The sequence below is a fragment of the Somniosus microcephalus genome, chromosome 5, assembly GCF_052327205.1.
Source record: "Somniosus microcephalus isolate GS21.2 chromosome 5, FLI_Smic_1.0, whole genome shotgun sequence".
Taxonomy (NCBI): domain Eukaryota; kingdom Metazoa; phylum Chordata; class Chondrichthyes; order Squaliformes; family Somniosidae; genus Somniosus; species Somniosus microcephalus.
The window spans coordinates 295,960,390-295,980,572 of NC_140991.1; the positions used below are offsets into that span (position 1 = coordinate 295,960,390).

The following is a 20,183-nucleotide window of genomic DNA, read 5'->3' on the forward strand; positions in this document are numbered from 1 at the left end:
GACATCAGGTCCAAGGGACTTGCCGGATTTTAGTCCCATTAATTACTCCAGTACTTTTCCTTTACTTTAAGTTCTTCCCCACATTAAACTGTATCTGCCACAGTTTTGCCCACGCACTTAATGGGCGTGATCTTGCCAGCCTTTCTATGGTAAAACGGTCAAATATGTAAAGTAGCTACTGAAGGAAACCCATTAACTCAGCTCCCTCACATGTTGAGACTCGGGAAACCCCATGCCATCGCATTACCAATCACCTTTATCCTTACCTTATGCCCACACACTTGGCTCTATCAGCAGGGGGGGGTCACTGAATAGTGCAGAGTGACCACTGGCTGATTCCTTCCCTCTTTAGTCCAGGGTTACTGGCTAAAGTTTGGCTAACTCAGCGCACGCACACACACTGGGGATCAAACCTGCGAGCTTCCAGCGAGGAGCTCTACAGCTCAACACTACACACGGCAGTGAATTTACCAATGGCACAGTGGGGGGAGGATCCAAAGGAGCGTGGCTCTGTATTTTGTTGTTCGTTTAAATGAGTGCGGAGGACAGAAGGGAACCGAGCTGGGGAGAGTTACTGAGGCCCAAGTTCTAAAGTCCATAACACATCAGCAGTCGACCCAGACGGCATCACTGATTTTGTTACTTTAACCGTGTTTGTTAATTTAACACTGAGATTCAGTCACAGTAATGTCTCTGAGAAAGTTCACCCAGTGATTTTGGCAGTGCTCAAAATTATAAACAATAGTACGTCACAAAATAATAAGATGTTTATATATCAATGTCCATTCAGTGGAATGATCCCACTTTAATACAATTATAATGGAGCAGGTCTCTTTCAACGAGTCTGACAGAGGACACCAATAGAAAACTTATGCAAAACTAGAATAGTTTGGCTTACAAATTAAGCACTAAGGAAACTTTAGCCACCTTTATGCTCAGACCTGATGTTATGATCCGGGTTCAGGACTTAAGTACTTAAGACACATCTTGCTTATATCATTTCCTCATAATGGGGCTCCTAAACAGACAGAATTTATTACTTATTTTAAATTCAGACCTGTGCTGCTGGTAGATTGTTGTGCTGTAACATTCAGCTAGATTTTCAACATTAGCAGCTGGGTGTTAAACAGCGGAGCGCACAAAAGAAAACTGGGCATGGATGTCCTTCACAAAAGCCACTGGGGGAGAAATTCGGTTGGTTAGCGCCTCCGGGGGATGATAACGAGGCGCTAACGGCTTACCGCCCGGGCATGGCAATGTTACCACCGCCCAGGAAATTCACCTGGCGGTTTGAGGTGGCGATAACCCCCTAGCGCCACTCTCTCCTGCGCCCGGAGATCGTGACGGCATCCGGCTGCGCAGCACCGCGTTAGCGCCCCGGACCTGAAATTCGGTTCCGCCCCCAGCCGACAACACCCACAGCTGCAGGAGGCATTGTTCGGGAGGCCGGGCGCTTCGGGAGCGCTAATTAAAGGGAAGGCCGCTGGTCTGCAGTAGAAAAGTGTTTCCTTCCTTTAGGGTGCAATTTCATAAGTGTTTAAATGGCGCGATTGATTAGCCCTTGCGCTCTGTTAGAGTGCTTGGGGCTGATCGCCAAGGATCCCGGTTGCCATCAGCGATGAGGGAGATCGTTCAGATGCAGAGCCTGCAGCGATGGCCCTTCCCTTTAAGGGAGGTGTTAGATCTCTTAATTTCAGTGGACCACACTAATCTGAGGTCAACGCACTAAAATAAAAGATTTTGAGTCCGGTGGTAGTTTTTAAATACTCGATTTATTGCAGCACTGACTTACACGTTTGACTTCCTTTGTTCAACTAACAAGCAAGTTCAAAATGGCTAGTTCTTATACAGTATCAGATTACAGCAAATGCACCCGCCCCTTTACTACCATTGGCTCAGCAGCATGCATGCAGAGCTATGGTTGGTTCAGCTACATCGGCCGACCTGACGTTACCACACTGTGGATCTCTGGTTCATCACCCCATCCTTTGTTCTCTCCAGCAAGCAGTCTTACATGTGGTCTTGCTCTCAGTTTAAGTATAATCAGCACTTTCAGTCATTAGTTTAATCATATTAAAATCTATGTTATTAAAATATATATATATATATTCCCTAACAGGGGGGAAGGAGCCCTCGGATCCCGGCAGTGCTGCAGTGGTCATTGTGCGGCGCTGCACCTCTACCGCACCCTCCCACCCGGCTTGGTTTAGCACTTCAGAAGTGAAGTGGTAGCGTTTGATTTAGCGCTCCACTCCCTTCCTGGAGCTCTAACACTGGATTGACCAAAAGCTGAGAATGATTAACGCCTGGCGCAAATTTTTCCAGCTTTCAAAATTTAACGGCCCAAATGGGGCGATACCGAATTTCCCGCCCTCTGACAATGTATTTTCTTTCCATTACTTTCAATGGAAGGAATATCGAGTGGGTGGTGTCACTGCCGTGCGATCTTCCCAGCCAGGTTTTCCTTTCTGCATTCCCATTACATTTGAGTTTAACTTTTAGCCATTCTTTGAACAGTAACTCTCCACATTCCTTCAGTGGACTTTAATGTAATGAAATTAATGAGTTTCCTTGGGGGAGTATTTTTCGATGGTGTGCTGGAGGATTGAGCTGCTGTGTGCGATCAGTTGTTGCAACACCCAGTGTGATGTTCCAGCTGCTCAGTCGCTGAGCTGGGCTGGGGTGATCAGTTGGCTATATTGATAACTTTAGGATTTGCTCAGATCAATCATCACAAGCAGATTCCACTGTGTGTGTGTGTGTGTGTGCTTATGTGTATACATACCTAACTGGAAAATCCACACCACCAGGGTTATTAAAATAAATTGCCCTTGCTCCCATAGAGTGAGGCTCTGTGCCAGGAGCACAGTCTGCCAGAATAGACCCTGTGGAGTTCCATTCCCTGATTCTGAAGTCCAAGGCATTTCTAGTGTACCCTGACAAAACCTTAGTTTGTACATTTTCCTTTATAAAGCCTTTCGAAAAGAATATCCTTTCACCATGAGTGAATTTCAGGAAACTTGTGACCACTGACCTATTTGGAGGATGTCATTTAATTCCTGGACAAAATGACATCAATGCAAACTTCCTTGAAAGCTCTCCAAATGAACAGTTTTGATTTTGCAGCAACATTAAGGTATTAATCCCTTAATTTTCTTTTAAACATTTCCGAAAGGTGAAGGAAATAAATATGCAAATTTAGTCTCCGCAATCCTTCCTGCAGGCAGGAAAATTACTTAATAACTTTTATTAACTCCGAAATCGTCTGTACAGTGTCCTGAAAGCACTCTTGCCTTTCCCTTCATCTCTCATAGTTACCCCACAATGCAATATCACGGCAAGTTCACAATCTACATGATTTCATGACTGATTGGCAGGCATAAGCTGCAAAGTACACGATGAGGTATTCATCATCCCTGGGCCTTCATGGTACTTTGGATTTTTGGAACATCAACCTCTGTCTTTGCAAATCAGGAAGAAAAAGAGACGTTTCTTCCCGGTTGGTTGAGAAGTGTATTGGAAAGGCTGTTCTGGTTTGGGTAGGGGAAGAGGTATCGCATCTATCAGTTTAGTTAGCTTTAAAACAGTTGAATTTAAAGTTGTCTTTTCATTTACCCACTACTAAAGGTACATTTGCAAAAAGCCACTTTGTATCACTACGCCTGCTGTATTCAATAGAAATGAATAGGTTAAGTGTCCAATAGAAACTGTCGAGCAACTCCATATCACTGGTGTGAGAGAAAAGGTACAGTGGCTTCAGAATTATGATGCTAGTACTCTGTTGATGTTGATTGCGGTGTCCAATCTAATATTAAGATGAGGCACTTAACACTCATTATTGTCTTTTTAAGTTAATGGCACAACCATAATGTAACCAAGTGACATAAAATGGCTTTTACTGATCAACTATTAATGTTTATTAGACAGCTGTCCAATTTCATACTGGTTTGATTGAACTGATTACCAATACGTTTGTCTTCATATGAAAACAGTAGTGTGGTGGCAGAGGAAACTAAACAGTGAACATCACTTTTTTCACAATTCTTCAAGAACATTGCTCCTTAAAGCAATTGATCTTGAGAGTGACTGCTTGTACAGAAATTAATCACTGCCTCTAAATCTCTCTCATTTGTCATTGCAGGACACGCCTGACCACTAGGGTAACCTTTGAAGCATCAATGCTTTTTAACAACAGTGATTGTACAGAATTGTACATATATTTACTTGGGGTTTTATGGCCTGCATTTGTTGGAACCTAAATGAGTATAGATGTTGACGTGAGATAATGACAGTAAAAGCCTGGAGCACATTAACTGGCAATATAGGTAACCCTTTCACTGATGGTACAACATAACACTTCAGAGCATCTAACTTCTGTTTCTGACACGTTAAGATATACATAAACAATGGACATTTCTCTAAGCAATGATGTGCCAGGAGGTCATCTACCGCATCATCATATATAAAAATAATTGTATTGCATCAAAGTAGAAATATGACCAAATTTATATATTTCTCATGTTCCAGTATTGTGCAGTTTTTTTTTGGTTTGAATTCAGTGTTTGCCGAAAGTGGACAGTGCAGATTACCACCGTTACTGTGTAGCGTTCAGTTACACGTCATTGTTTATTATTCCGTTCACTGAGGCAACTGATGCTGACTGGACAAGGCCCTGCCTGTCATTGTTCTTCCAGAACCTGCTTCTGATGAACATATAGACGGCTGTAACAGGTATGGATAAACTGGGCACTCCGGCCAGAAGCACAATGAGTGCAATTACCCAACTAGGATACGGCACCTCTTCAAGGTTGGGGAAATTGTTCTGTTGAGAGTTGCAGAAACATACATCTGTTAGTTACAAAGACAAAGCAGGCAATTATAGCGCTTCTAGAGTCAGCGTTTTCCAATGGACTCTTTAGCCCATGCAGAAGACTGACCAGTCATATTAGCAAATAATGGTCTGGATTTTCCAGGGCCTATGACCGTGTACGCACAGCGTCATAAGTGCCCCGCAAGTTCCGGGTTTCCGCGTGTAATGAGCATGCGCGAATACCCGGAACTTCCGATCTGTCAAGATTCCACTTGACGGGTCGTATAAATTTGCAGGAAATTGACATTCTCTGGCACAGAGCGGGGCTACTGCCCAGCGAAAACCCACCAAACACTTATGCCTGGTAAAAACAGGCATAGGGCATTCTTTTACCAGCGTAAGGGTTTAAATAAATATTTTTAAATGGTTGAAACATACAAAAACCTTTAAAATTTGTTCAGGTTATTTTTGGCCCCTTTAAAAATGCTTAAATTTATTTTTCAAATAATTACATTTTGTTTTAAATGTTTAATTAAATTGTATTTTAATTAATTTTGAACCTGTGATGATTTATTTTTATTTCAGTGTTGTGAAAATCTATTTTTTAGGGGATTCCTATTATGCTCCGTACTGAAATCCCCTCTTCTTCTTCTTAGGCAGTCCCTCGGAACCGAGGATGACTTGCTTCCACATTAAAAATGAGTTTGCAGGTGACTGGTGAGTCCAATGCGGGACCGACAGTCTCTGTCACAGGTGGGGCAGACGGTGGTTGAAGGGGCGGGTGGGTGGGGTGCTTGGGTTGACGTGCGCTCCTTGCGCTCCCTGCGCTTGGCTTCTGCTTGCTCCCGGCGAAGAGACTCGCATAATGGGAAGCCCCCCTTTTGTGATTGGCTGGCCTGGCCCACGTGATCTCAGGGACACTTGCGAACCGCCTGCGCCCCTGGGATACATGGGCCTTTAGGCAGGCGTACGCCCGCAGGCCCAGGAGTGCAAGAGTTCGAAGGTCCAGAGTAATCAGGTAGGTGTGGAGTTTTCTTGCGGTTCGGAGGCATTCACCCACGGCTAGCCTCCGACCGCAATTTCCACCCCATTATATATTATGAAAAAAGTAATCTGCAATGCACAGGAGAGATGCCAAAGATTGTCAGTGCTGAATTCTACGGGTGCGCCGACCACTTTGGGGTCCACACACATTGTTACAACCCCCTTTAAAATCAGGGCCAGTGACACAGACAAAGACCATCCAGTATTTTCCCAACAGAACAGTCACTCTATAATCACTATTTGATAGATGTTGATTTGACAATATACCATGTTTTACAGGATAATCCACTTAAGACACATTCGTGCCAACCTAGAGAACTAACAAACGCTTACAATTTTTGTCATCTTATGAAGAAAGGTTGAGCAGGTTGGGCCTCTACTCATTGGAGTTTAGAAGAATGAGAGGGGATCTTATTCAAACATATAGGGCTAGATTTTCATGGAGCCGTCAGGCAGGGTTTCAGATGTGTGGGGTGGGAAAATCCCGAATTTGGGGGTCCTGACACCATCCCGCCCAAAACCCCGCCCCACGCAAGTTTTAGGGGCGGCGGGTACCTGCCCCGCACTGGGACCCGCCGAAACCAGGCGGGAAGGGATTAGTGCCAATTAACTGCCTGTTAACAGGTAGTTAACAGGCAGTTTTTAGCCTAATCCCTATTTTGAGGGGTTTCGTGTGGGTTTCCTGACGGCTCCAAACCACGCCAGGTTAGAGCAGGCGTTGGAGGGGTCGCGATGTCAGTGTTCAGGTGAGTGATGGATGCATGAGTGTAAAGGTAAGTGTGTTTGGTGTGTCTAAAGTGTGTAAAGAACTTTTACTTACCTGTACTTACCTTAACAGCCTTTCTTCCTGTAGCCGTCGGGAGCGCATCACTCACCCGGCACTTAAAGTTGAACGGCTGCGATCTGTGAAAAGTGACAGCCTTCAGCTTTGAGTGTCGGTAAAAGTTCTAACTGAGTCTGTGCAGAAGGACTCATGTCAGAACTCAGACTGTCAGTGTTTCACAGCTTCAAACAGCTGTGAGACTCTGATATTTCATCTGTCAAGAACTCTTGACAGATGAAATTGTAGTCTGTGACGTCACCTGTTGCCGGGTGGCCCTTAATTGGCCTGCTGAGCCCGCTGGGCAGGCTCAACAAGGTCAATCAAGGGAAAATCGCGCAGATTGGCCGGACGTTGATGTTGGCGGGTCAAAAACCCGAAAGGGGAAGTCCCGCCTTCTTCCTGACAGGTTTGGGAAAATCTACCCCATAAGATTCTGAAGGGGCTTGATGGGGTAGATGCAGAGAGGATGTTTCTCCTCGTGGGAGAATCTAGAACTAGGGGGCATAATTTCAGAATAAGGGGGCACCAATTGAAAACGGAAATAAGGAGAAATTTCTTCTCTCAGAGGGTTGTGAATCTTTGGAATTCTCTTCCCCAGAGAGCTGTGGAGGCTGGGTCATTGAATATATTTAAGGTGGAGATGGACAGATTTTTGAATGGTAAGGGAGTCAAGGGTTATGGGGAGCGGGCAGGGAAGTGGAGTTGAGGTCAAGATCAGATCAGCCATGATCTTATTGAATGGCGGAGCAGGCTCGAGGGGCCAAATGACCTACTCCTGCTCCTTCATCTTATGTATGTTCTTACCAACAGTTTCAACAAAGTTGACATGCTCAAAATCAGCCCCAAATATAGGCATTATGAGACATGATGGTCGGTATGTATGAAAGCAAGTGTCTGGTGCCAGTTTACCCTAAGGTATCAATTAGTGACAATGGGAAGGCAAATTGTAGGCAGGTGCAGTTTCTGTTATAAACAAGTTTCTGATAAAAAAAAATTCAACTTGCTATTAAGAGAAATTGGCCTATATTAATTTAAAAGTATACTTACATATTCCGGATTCCAGGTGATGTATGTCAGCTCTTCTCTCACTTTTATGACAAGGTAAAACAGGAATATGACCAGCATTATGAGGGGGCTAACGACTCTCCAAGTGACCTGCCAGAAGATATTAGGCTTGTGGCCAATCATCCATTCAATGTCTTTGTTGAATCTGTAAAGAAGTAGATGAAATAATGCAGACACATGGATGCACAGATACAAAGAGGTTCTTCATCTGTATCGAGCAAGAGACACATAACTAGTGAACTTCATGATCACTGTGATCTTCATCATATGTAAAAGAACTGGTGAAATTTCTTGTCCATTCTAATGCATCATTATTCCATCGCAAAATGGCTGCCACACCAAGTCCCGTTCGCCCCCTGTGCTCGCTGACCTACATTAGCTCCCGGTTAAGCAGCGCCTCGATTGCAAAATTCTCATCCTTGTTTTCAAATCCCTCCTTGGCCTCGCCCCCTCCCTAGCTCTGTAATCTCCTCCAGCCCCAAGGCCCCCCGAGATATCGGCGCTCCTCTAATTCTGCCCTCTTGAGCATCCCTGATTATAGTAGCTCAACCATTGGTGGCCATGCCTTCTGTTGCCTGGGCCCTAAGCTCTGGAATTCCCTGCCTAAACCTCTCCGCCTCGCTACCTCTCTTTCCTCCTTTAAGGTGCTCCTTAAAACCTACCTCTTTGACCAAGCTTTTGGTCAATGCCCTAATTTATCCTTATGTGGCTTGGTGTCAAATTTTTTGTCTTAAAATACTCCTGTGCAGCGCCTTGGTATGTTTTACAACGTTAAAGGCGCTATATAAATACAAGTTGTTGTTGATAAACATTATCAAATGTACCATTACTAAGACCATGCAGTTTATGAATGGGAGTAATTTTAAAGGGATAACTGCACTTGGATGTGTCAGCTGTAGCTCAGTAGAAAGGACCCTCGTTTCTAAGTCTGAAGGTTGTGGGTTCCAGTCCCACTCACAGAGACTTGAGCACAAAAATCTAGGCTGACACTGCAGTGCAGTGCTGAGGGAGAACTGCACTGTCGGAGGTGCCGTCTTTCGGATGAGACGTTAAACCGAGGCCCCGTCTGCTCTCTCAGGTGGACGTAAAAGATCCCATGGCACTATTTCAAAGAAGAGCAGGGGAGTTATCCCCAGTGTCCTGGCGAATATTTATCCCTCACTCAAAAAGATTATCTGGTCATTATCACATTGTTGTTTGTGGGAGCTTGCTGTGCACAAATTGGCTGCTGTGTTTCCCACATTATAACAGTGACTCCACTTCAAAAAGTACTTCATTGGCTGTAAAGCGCTCCGGTGGTTGTGAAAGGCGCTATATAAATGCAAGTCTTTCTTTTTTGGTGCCTTCCCCACTCACTACCAATTTTGTTCCCTTTTCCTCTGTGATCTCCTCCGAGGAATGATTTATGGTGGAGTACAGTTCCACAGGGGGCGCCAGCCCTCTGGTACCCGACCAAAGTGTCCATTCTTACGTATGCACATGTGATTGTCCTATTACATGCAGCTCAGTTATGCGGCAGTTTAATGTGTTAGCTACAAATTTATTCTAATTTTAAAAAAACAGTAACATTTTGAAATTCAGGCATGAGAGCTGAATAGTAAATGAGGAATCCAGATCGGCTAAAAACAGTTCACATCAGTGTCAATGCCGTACATTTCATATATTTTATAATACAGCCTACCTCTGTTAATTCAAAGTCATTTTGTTTAATAAATCAAATTATCCAGTGGTTTAAATTAAGCAATTTTGATAAAATAGTACAAGAGACATTTATATAGCATGTTTAATGTAGGAAAACTTCACAAGGCGCTTCACAGGAGTGTAATAGACAGAAATTAACACCAAGCCAAAGAAGGCTATATTAGGAGGGGTGACTAAAAGCTTGGACCAAGAGGTAGGCTTTAAGGAGCAACCAACCACTTCTCTTGGGGCGCTAAAGTCTGAGAGCGGGGCGGTAGCAGCCAAGCGCTGAACAATTTGGAGCGCATTGCTAACGGCATCAGAGGCTGCTTCCCTCGCTTAAAGGGAAGGGCCAATGATGCTGGCCAAGCTAGTTGTCGTCAGTTCTGTTTTGCAAGGCGACCTGGGCGACTGCCATTACAGCCCCAAACACTCTCACAAAAGTGGAGGGCTTGGACATCTTGCGCCAATGAAACATTAAAAACTTTGCGCAGGCACCAGACTGGTGCAAATAATAAAGGTTGGCCTACCTGAAAACCATTCCCTTAATTAGCGCTCCCCAAGTGGCCTGCCGAGGTGACAATGCCTCCTCTTCCTGCCGTTGTTCACGGCCTGGCGATACAGTGGGGGGAAGGGAGGTGGGGGCAATTTCACATCCGGGGCGATAACGGGGCGCGGCGCACTTTATGATGTCATGATTTGCGAGGCGCTAGAGGCGCCAGCGCTAAACCAGCACTGAAGTTCACGGGCATCACTGCATTCATCGCTGCTGGTCGCTAACCCCTTAGTGCCCCGTTAGCGTCCCCCCCCGCCAGGCGCTAACGGGAGGCGCTAACCAACCGAATTTCTCCCCCTAAGTGTATTGCCAAAATAAGCATCATTTGAAGAACCATGTTCAATCTACAACAGGTTAGCTGAGCTTCATTGCTTGGTATGAGATAATTATGTATGAATGACTGAATAATTCACACTATAAATAAAAGAGAGAAGACAGGATGATAGTCAATTCTTCTTTCTGAAATTGTAGATGGGGAGGGGGGAAGGCGATAAGGGGGTAAAGAGAGGAGAGAACATCCTATACTAAAAATGATCTGCGCAGTATTCTCCTTTAACACAGAATTAATATTTTTTAGGAACAAAACTCAAATGGTGAAAGTATTGTATCTTTACCTGTCGATGCCATAAATGTACACAACAGACACCATCTCACAGAAAGCAATTATCAGCAGAGGGATGGAGCCGGCATAGGTGTCAAACAGGGCCAGCCAATAGTTTCCAGAATTTAAGACAAATATGAAAGCAATGAAAAAGCACACCAGACAAACCAGGCCTGTAAGAAAGAACAACAGGATTTGTTTTCCTCGCATTAGCAGAACCTTTGCATTCCAACACAATGGGGAGTGAATTTCGCCTCCCTACTGCCCCACCTAAAGATCGGGCAGCAGCGTGAACAAACGCGCGTGTGGGAAACCAAAGTGCCGACTTATGGCTTATTGTCCACTTGTTCTGATTTTTGGCAGGCCTCGTTCCTGGCAGCCAGGACTCCCACTGGAAACAGGCTCATGAATACATTAAAATAGGGGTCAGTAGTTATGACCCCTGGACACCATTTTCATCTCTATCCACAATGGCTACCATCAGTTCCATCTCCCGCCCACCAGACATGCTCGCTAGAAGTCAAGTGGCAGCCATTTTGAGCGTACTTTAAAGTTATCCTTAGTTGCAGTCAGGGAAAGTTGGGATTTTTACTGTATTTGCCTGTGTGTTTTGAGCCTTAAAGTCTTCCAATATTTGATTTCCATGCTGCTGCAAAAATCCTTCCCAGCCACTATAAGCTGCTGCTTCCTTTCATCCCTGACTCTCCCACTCTTCCCCTTTCAGGTGCTGCGGCAGGCCAGCCTGCCAGATTTCCCGCCCAGATTGGCGAGCTGCCTCAAAGGAGCAGGTTTTGCGCTGGCAGCTCGCCAGATTCATTCAACTGAAGCTCGAGCACAAAAAAATGGCTCGACTGAATATTTACAGATGGGACAAGTAGATACAAAAAGAAATTGTCCTACTCCATTTAAGAGAAGTAGCTGAACTTTCTCTCCATTATTTAGCCTGGGTTTTAGTTTGAATGTTGTTAGTGTTTTTTTTAACAAGTGCAAAGTTCTCCAATCACGGTAATTAATAGTGCAACCTCTGGGGCCATTGGAGTCTTAACAAAGACACAGCTTTTATCACATTCTGCTGTGGCTCAGTGGGTGGCACACTTGTCTCTGAGTCAGAAAGTTGTGGGTTCAAGTTCCACTCCAGGGACTTGAGCACAAAAGTCTAGGCTGACACTCCAGTGCAGTGACTGAGGGAGTGCTGCACTGTCAGAGGTGCTGTCTTTCAGATGAGATGTTAAACAGAACCCTGTCTGCTCTCTCAGGTGCACGTAAAAGATCCCATGGGACTATTTTGAAGAAGAGCAGGGGAGTTAGCCCTGGTGTCCTGGGCCAATATTTATCCCTCAATCAACTTAACAAAAAATAAGATTATCTGGTCATTATTACATTGTTGTTTGTGGGAGCTTGCTGTGCGCAAAATTGGCTGCTGTGTTTCCCACGTTACAACAATGACTACACTTCAAAAAGCACTTCGTTGGCTGTAAAGCACTTTGAGACGTCCGGTGGTCATGAAAGGCGCTATATAAATGCAAGTCTTTCTTTCTTTTCACATTACAGAATCGTGTTGGCCTCTGAAGTGGGCATTGCTCAAACCGTTAGCCAAGTGTCAGCAAAAATAAATAAATGCTTACGCTTGGAAATGCTGATCTTTCTGGGCATGGACGATAAAAGTCGACTGGTTTGGTGCATTTGTTAACTAATACCCCGTTATAACAAACTCATAATAAGTTAGAACGTGGCTAATAAAATAATGAATAAAGATCTTCTAACATGAAGCTAGTTGCTTCCCCAAAGGGTGGGGGAAAGTACCAGCAACCCAGGTGATTACCAGCCCTTGGAACATTTGCCAACCGAGTCCTTTACATTGCATCAACTTCTCACCATATTTATTAATGACTTGGATGAAGGAATAGAGAGTTGTATATCCAAGTTTGCTGATGACACTAGGTTTGGAGGGACAGTAAGTAACACCGATCCCGGAGCGACTCCTGCTGATGACTGGAAGCTGCACAGAAGCGTCAATCCGGAGCCGGAAGATTCTTTTTTTCTCCGCAGACCATTTTTGAAGCAGCCCGCTCTCTCCCAGCATTTTTCCTCACGGACCGCTCCCTCCTGGCATTTTCCCTCACGGCCCGCTCCCTCCCAGCATTTTCCCTCACGGCCCGCTCCCTCCCGGCATTTTTCCTCACGGCCCGCTCTCTCCTGACATTTTTCCTCACGGCCCGCTCTCTCCCAGCATTTTTGCTCAAGTAATCAAACAGCAGCAGGGGGAACAATGTCTCTTTTATTCTTATATACCCATATGCTCCAGCAGACTCTCAGGCCGTGAATTTCATCGGCGCCCTGCTCCACTGCCATAATTTTGCCGGGCGTGTGGTGGGACCTTGGTTTCCACCACATTTCTAGCCATTACGGCAGTGGAGCAGGAGCAGCTCCAAGCAAATTCCTGGCCTTAGATATTAACGTGTGGACACAATAAGGGACATATTTGATATCGTTAACATTGTTCCTACCCCAAATAGAAATGAAAGCAGAGCTTTTACTTTTCAAGAATGAGTTAAATCGCAAGATTATTTGGTAAACATGACTCAAAAAGAGATAATAGTAGATGTTTTATAGTGCAGACTAACAGGTAAAACGATAGATAAGTAAATGGAGGGTTTGTGTTTACCAGTAACAAGTTCCTTAGGCCACTTCTTTGGGATGATTTGCAAATCTTCGAGCGGTACAAGCACGCCTTCAATATTCCCAAACATTGAAGAAAGTCCAAGGCAGAATAACATTATGAAGAACAAAATGGACCATAATGGCGAGACGGGCATTTTTGTAATAGCTTCAGTAAAGACGATAAAGGCCAATCCAGTGCCTTCGACACCCTGTATAAAAGGAGAGTAGAGCTAGTCGAAAAGGTTTGGGAACAGGCTTTACACTCAATTTCGTGCCAATCAGGTTGGATAAAGACGATAGAAAAATACTGCGGATGCTGGAAATCTCCATTATGGTGTGTGTCAATATACATCTTGTGAATGCACATTGGCAACCACTGCAGAATTAATGGAGATCAATTGAGGAACACTAAAAGAGCTACAGAGCACAGAAGAAAAAAGATCACAGGCTTTGCTATGAGTACTATCTTTGCCTCATTTAGAGGTTGACTAAAGGGTAAGGATTTAGTGATGCCATTGAGCTGGTCACATTAACTGCCACTAACTTTGTTAGCTTAGAACGTTGTTCCAGGAACTGAACCTGTTAAGACAAAAGTGCTCTCTTATTAATGAGGAGTGGCTAATATTCCATGTACACTTATAGATGTGTATACACAAGACATTTCTTTTTATAGTTTGCTTTTGGGACGAGGAGGGGGGTGGAGCTTTATAATTCTTTGCATTCTTGGCTCCTACAACACAATTTTTAAAAGGCCAAGATGGCTAAAGTAATGTTACATAAAATAGAATTCGTTGTGTACTTCGGCATTTATACTTTGAAACTACTTAGCAAAACTGAACTTATGGAAGAACTGCAATATTGAATAATAGAAAGTGCATGAAAATTAGTTTTGGCTGTACACATTTTTCATCTGCCTTCCAAAGAAAGTAGCCGCGAAAGGGATTGGAAGGATCTGAGGACATTTAAAGAATTCATGGCTAAGGCAGTTTGAACAAACACAGTCTAAGCTACGGTTATGTACCTGACTCAGTATAGCGTGCAGATCACAGGTTTTCAAATCCAGGCTCGATATCGTGCCTGGGGAGGTACTGTTTAAGTGCTGTAAGACTACTTCATAGTTCGCTTGGGTCAAATTGTTTTCTGGCAGATCAAAAGTATTGGTCAAGCTCATGATATTTCTGTAAGAAAACAAAACAATGACCGTATAAGACATTAATCAAAATTACACGATTCTTTTGTAATACACAGTATTTTTGATGATCTTTTCTGCTCATTAAAAACATGAGGGCTAATTTTCCTTCCCCCTTGTGCCTAGAAACGGGGGAAGAAAGTCAGCTGTTAATGGCTTCCGGCTGAGAAAAGAAGCCATATGACCTCCAGGCCCAACTGCCTTCTTGCTGCACCTGAAAAAGGAATTTACCTTCCTGCCTGGCCCCACAGGACCTCAAAGGTAGTCCTCTCTGGATTACTCCCAGTGCCACGCGCTAGTGAGAGTAGAAATAGGAGGATATAGGGGGTTGATGCGTGATTAGAGGCATGGTGCAGGAGGGAAGGTTTCAGATTCCTGGGACATTGGGACCATTTCTGTGGCAGGAGGGAGCTGGTTGTGGTAAACCACTGTATTGTATATTGCCACCTCTGGGTGGCGCTGTGTATGGAGGCATGCCTCAGCTGACTCCACCCACCACTGTGTGGGTTTCGTTCAGACTTGTTCAGTCACTCACGAAGAAGCATGGTCTCTTCTTAGCTAATAAAAGCCTTATTCATCTCTTCTTTCGACTCATCATCTCTTCTTCGACTCATCACCTTTTATGAAGTAATTGATAAGCGTATCAATTTTATTAGCTAAAAGTTAAATGGCGACACCTGAGGAGCAACAACAGCAACGGATACAGCAGACATTGCTGAGAGCCCTCAGACCACCACGCCTGGACCTCGACCCTCAAGATGTGGGTGCATCAGCCAAGTTTGAACACTGGCTGAGCTGCTTTGAATCCTTCCTCGCAATCTCACAGGTTACAGAGGAGGATCACAAACTGAAAATTTTGACCGCCCAGGTGAGCCATCAAGTATATATGCTAATCCGGGACTCTAATACGTACGTGGCGGCCCTCGAGCTACTAAAAGGGCAATATACGCGCCCAGTGAACACAATTTACGCCCGACACCTCTTGGGATCCCGCAGGCAGCAACCGGGAGAATCGGTAGGGGCATTTGCACGGGCGCTACTGGCACTCTGCAGAGACTGCGATTGTAAAGCGGTAACGGCTGTGGAGCACGCGCAGGGACTCGCCTGTGATGCCTTCGTCAGGGGCCTCCAGTCAGACCACACCCGGCAGAGACTGCTAGAAAGCAAGGAACCCGACCTGAAGACGGCCATTGCCCTTGCGCTCTCGTTAGAGGAGGCCCACCGAAACCTCGAGGCATACCCCCGTAACGGCGCCGAGACATGGCAATCGAAACCGTGGGACACGGGACCGCCGCCCCCGGCACCAACCGCTGCAGCGACCCAACCGAGACAGCAGCCTCCGGTAAGAACTGCTTCGATGCCCAGTAACCAGGCCCAAAAATGCTATTTCTGTGGCCAGTTAAAACATCCCAGAGCGCACTGCCCAGCTAAGACAGCTACCTGCTCGGGCTGCGGGAAGAAAGGCCATTACGCTAACGCCTGCAAGGGGAAGCCAGCCAGCAGCGCAGCGTGCGGGCCGTGGGAGCAGCCATCTTATCCGCCATTTTGTGTACCCCCGGCCGCATGGCATCCGCCGCCATCGTATCCAACGCACTCAACCGCCATTTCGTCACCGGAACCGACCACCGTCTCGGCGGATGACTATAGTGACTCACTAAGCCACATACTGGCCTCCGTGACGCTGGATCAAGGCCACCCTCACCATCTATCCAGCTCCATGATGGATATCGCGGTAAACGGCCGCGCCACCAGTTGCCTGATCGACAGCGGGAGCACAGAGAGTTTCGTCCACCCCGACACGGTACGTAGCCACTCCCTCACGATTCTGCCAACGCACCATCGCATTTCTATGGCGTCCAAGTCCCAGTCAATGGACATCAGCGGCTACTGTGTGGTGACCCTGTCAGTAGGGGGCACTGAATATCAAAAATTTAAACTGCTAGTCCTGCCCCGTCTTTGCGCTGCCGTCCTGCTAGGGTTGGATTTTCAGTGCCACCTTAAGAGTGTCACACTAGCATACGGTGGACCCCTCCCCCCACTCACAGTCTGCAACCAACAACTTTTAAATCGCCCACTGCAAACCACCTGCAGCCTTTCCACATTAAAAGTCCCCCCCCCTCCCCTGTTCGCTAACCTCCTCCCTCGCATATCTGATATGGTCAATCAGATTGCGCAATACAAAGTATTCTCCACCATCGACCTTAAGTCAGCGTACCACCAGCTGCCCATCCGCCATGAGGACCGCCAGTATACTGCCTTCGAGGCAAACGGCCGCCTCTACCACTTCCTTAGGGTCCCCTTCGGCGTCACCAACGGGGTTTTGGTCTTCCAAAGGGAGATGGACCGAATGGTTGACCAGAACGCGCTGCGGGCAACCTTCCCCTATTTGGATAACGTCACCATCTGCGGCCACGACCAGCAGGACCACGACGTTAATCTAGCAAATTTCCTCCGTACGGCCCAACGGCTGAACCTAACGTACAATAAGGAAAAATGTATGTTTCACACCAAGCGCCTGGCCATCCTCGGCTGCGTGGTGGAGAACGGAGTCATCGGGCCCGACCCCGACAGAATGCGCCCCCTAATGGAGCTACCCCTTCCCCACTGCCAAAAAGCACTGAAGAGATGCCTGGGGTTTTTCTCCTACTACGCCCAGTGGGTGCCCCTCTATGCAGACAAAGCCAGGCCCCTCATCAAAGCCACCTCCTTCCCCCTGACACCAGAGGCGTGTGCAGCCTTCACTCTTATCAAGAACGATATCGCGAAGGCCGCAATGCACGCGGTGGATGAGTCCATCCCCTTCCAAGTGGAGAGCGATGCCTCCGACTTCGCCCTAGCCGCGACCCTTAACCAGGCGGGCAGACCCGTGGCCTTTTTCTCAAGGACCCTCCAGGGCCCCGAGACGAGACACTCCTCCGTCGAAAAGGAGGCCCAGGCTATTGTAGAAGCGGTGCGTCACTGGAGGCATTACCTGGCCGGGAAACGATTTACCCTGCTCACTGACCAGCGTTCAGTAGCTTTTATGTTTAATAATAAGCAGAGGGGTAAAATCAAGAACGACAAGATCTTGAGGTGGAGAATCGAACTCTCCACCTACAATTATGATATCTTGTATCGGCCAGGGAAACTCAATGAGCCCCCAGATGCCCTATCACGTGGTACATGCGCCAACGCGCAGAGTGATAGGCTGCAGTCCCTCCACAATGACCTCTGCCACCCGGGGGTCACCAGGTTTTTCCATTTTATCAAATCCCGTAACCTGCCCTACTCCATCGAGGAGGTCAGGACCATGACCAAGAGCTGCCAAATCTGCGCCGAGTGCAAACCGCACTTCTATAGGCCGGACAGAGCAAGCCTGATCAAGGCCACCCGCCCCTTCGAACGCCTGAGCGTCGATTTTAAAGGGCCCCTCCCCTCCGCTGACCGCAATGTGTACTTCCTCAACATAGTTGATGAGTACTCCCGTTTCCCCTTTGCCATCCCTTGCCCAGACATGACCAGTACCACGGTCATCAAGTGTCTGAATGACATCTTCGCTCTGTTCGGGTTCCCCAGCTATATACATAGCGACAGGGGCTCATCGTTCATGAGCGACGAACTTCGGCAGTACCTGCTAACAAGAGGTATCGCCACGAGCAGGACCACCAGTTACAACCCCCGGGGGAACGGCCAGGTGGAAAGGGAGAACGCGACGGTTTGGAAGGCAGTCCTCTTAGCACTAAAATCTAAGGGCCTTCCGACCTCCCGCTGGCAGGAGGTCCTCCCTGCAGCGCTCCACTCCATTCGGTCACTGCTTTGTACTGCCACTAATGCGACCCCTCATGAGAAAATGTTCGTTTTCCCCCGGAAGTCTACATCGGGAACCTCGCTACCGGCATGGTTGACTTCTCCTGGGCCCGTCCTACTGCGGAGGCACGTGAGGACGCATAAAATGGACCCCCTGGTCGAGCGGGTGCACCTCCTACACGCCAACCCCCAGTATGCCTGGGTGACATACCCAGACGGGCGGGAGGACACGGTCTCCATACGAGATCTCGCACCCTCGGGTACCCCTGAATTACCACCGTTATCCCCCTTACCACCGTTATCCCCCTTACCACTGTTATCCCCCACCACCCCTCCCAACCCAACCCTTGCAGACGGCATGCCAAAGCCCCAGGAATCTTCGCCAACCACCCAGACACCAGACCCGACGTCGGATGCTGTAACACCACCGCCGCCACCACGACGATCAGGACGTCAGACAAGGCCTCCTGATAGACTTAACTTGTAGTACCCTTCACCCCGCCGGACTTCACATTAAACAAGGGGTGAATGTGGTAAACCACTGTATTGTATATTGCCACCTCTGGGTGGCGCTGTGTATGGAGGCATGCCTCAGCTGACTCCACCCACCACTGTGTGGGTTTCGTTCAGACTTGTTCAGTCACTCACGAAGAAGCATGGTCTCTTCTTAGCTAATAAAAGCCTTATTCATCTCTTCTTTCGACTCATCATCTCTTCTTCGACTCATCACCTTTTATGAAGTAATTGATAAGCGTATCACTGGTCAAGATGGACTGGTGGCACCTGAACAGGGCTGGGTCCAATATCCTCGCGGGCAGGTTAACTAGTGCTGTGGGGGAGGGTTTAAACTAATTCGGCAGGGGGCTGGGCACCAAGATGTAGTATTAAAAAGTAGAAACAAGGTGCACAGAGGACTGGAAGAAAGTTAGAGTTTGAAATAATGCAGAATTAGGTGGGATCATAGATGTAGTAACCTGGGAGGTTATGTGTAACCTGATCCACCAGGTGGTGCTGTGGCAATTGCTCTCCTGAGTTAAGTCTGATCTGTACTGGTTGTACTCTTTGTTTTTGCTGCCTCATGGCAGAAGCTTTTATGTGCAAGCGTTGATTAAACCATGTTAAGGAGTTAACCTGTGTCTGTCTCCATCTATGGCCACCTCAAGATACCACATATGGCGACGAGAATAAAGGACGGAAAAGTTTTGGAGTATTCGGAAGAGGTGCTCGGGTTGGTTAGCAAACTAGTCGGAAAAGCACGAGGCTAGGCCGCGGGAGTTGAAACGGAGTTTGATTTTTTGGCTGAAGTGACCGGACTCCAAGGATGGCAGGAACGGTAGGCTCCGTGGCACCTTTTGACAGCAAGGAGGAGTATTGTGAAATACTGGGCCATTTCTTTATGGCAAACGAGGTGGACAGTGCTGAAAAGAAAAGGGCCATTTTACTGAGTTGTGTGGGAGCGCAAACCTATACACGGATGAGGAATCTGCTGAGCCCGGAGCGGCCAGGAGAAAAATCATTTGACGAGTTGGTGAGTCTACTAAAGAATCATTTCAATCCGAAACCTAGTGAAATAGTACAGAGATGGAAATTCAATTCGAGGATTAGGAGGCCGGAAGAAAGCGTTACTGAGTATGTGGAGGAGCTTCGGAAGCTCGCACAGGACTGTAATTTTGGAAATGCGCTCACAGTCATGTTAAGGGACAGACTAGTATGCGGAGTTAACGACGACAGTATACAGCAAAGGTTGCTGTCAGAAGAAGGATTAACGTTTGAGACGGCATTTAAAAAAGCACAAGCCATGGAGATGGCTAACAAGGACATTAAGGACTTAAACAGTATGAGCAAGGAGAAATGGAGTAAACCAGTGGGAGGAGCTGTTTTCAAGATGGAAGCTGGCGCGAAAAGTCCACCAGTCGGAGTTGGGGATTGCTACCGATGTGGCGGGACGAGCCATTATGCAAAGGACTG

At 46.7% G+C, this 20,183-nt stretch overlaps 1 protein-coding gene across 1 annotated transcript in view; it reads right to left on the minus strand.

Moving 5' to 3' along the window:
* Positions 1 to 752: 752 nt before the first annotated feature.
* Positions 753 to 20,183, minus strand: part of LOC147117824 (sodium-dependent neutral amino acid transporter B(0)AT1-like) — a 79,413-nt gene continuing 59,982 nt past the window's right edge. The window contains exons 8-12 of the mRNA XM_085989172.1: positions 14,262 to 14,418; positions 13,245 to 13,449; positions 10,593 to 10,752; positions 7,725 to 7,887; positions 753 to 4,822 (exon numbers count right to left, since the gene is read on the minus strand). Coding sequence (XP_085845298.1) covers positions 4,613 to 4,822; positions 7,725 to 7,887; positions 10,593 to 10,752; positions 13,245 to 13,449; positions 14,262 to 14,418 — 895 coding nt within the window. The 3' untranslated portion in view covers positions 753 to 4,612. The remainder of the gene's footprint in view (positions 4,823 to 7,724; positions 7,888 to 10,592; positions 10,753 to 13,244; positions 13,450 to 14,261; positions 14,419 to 20,183) is intronic.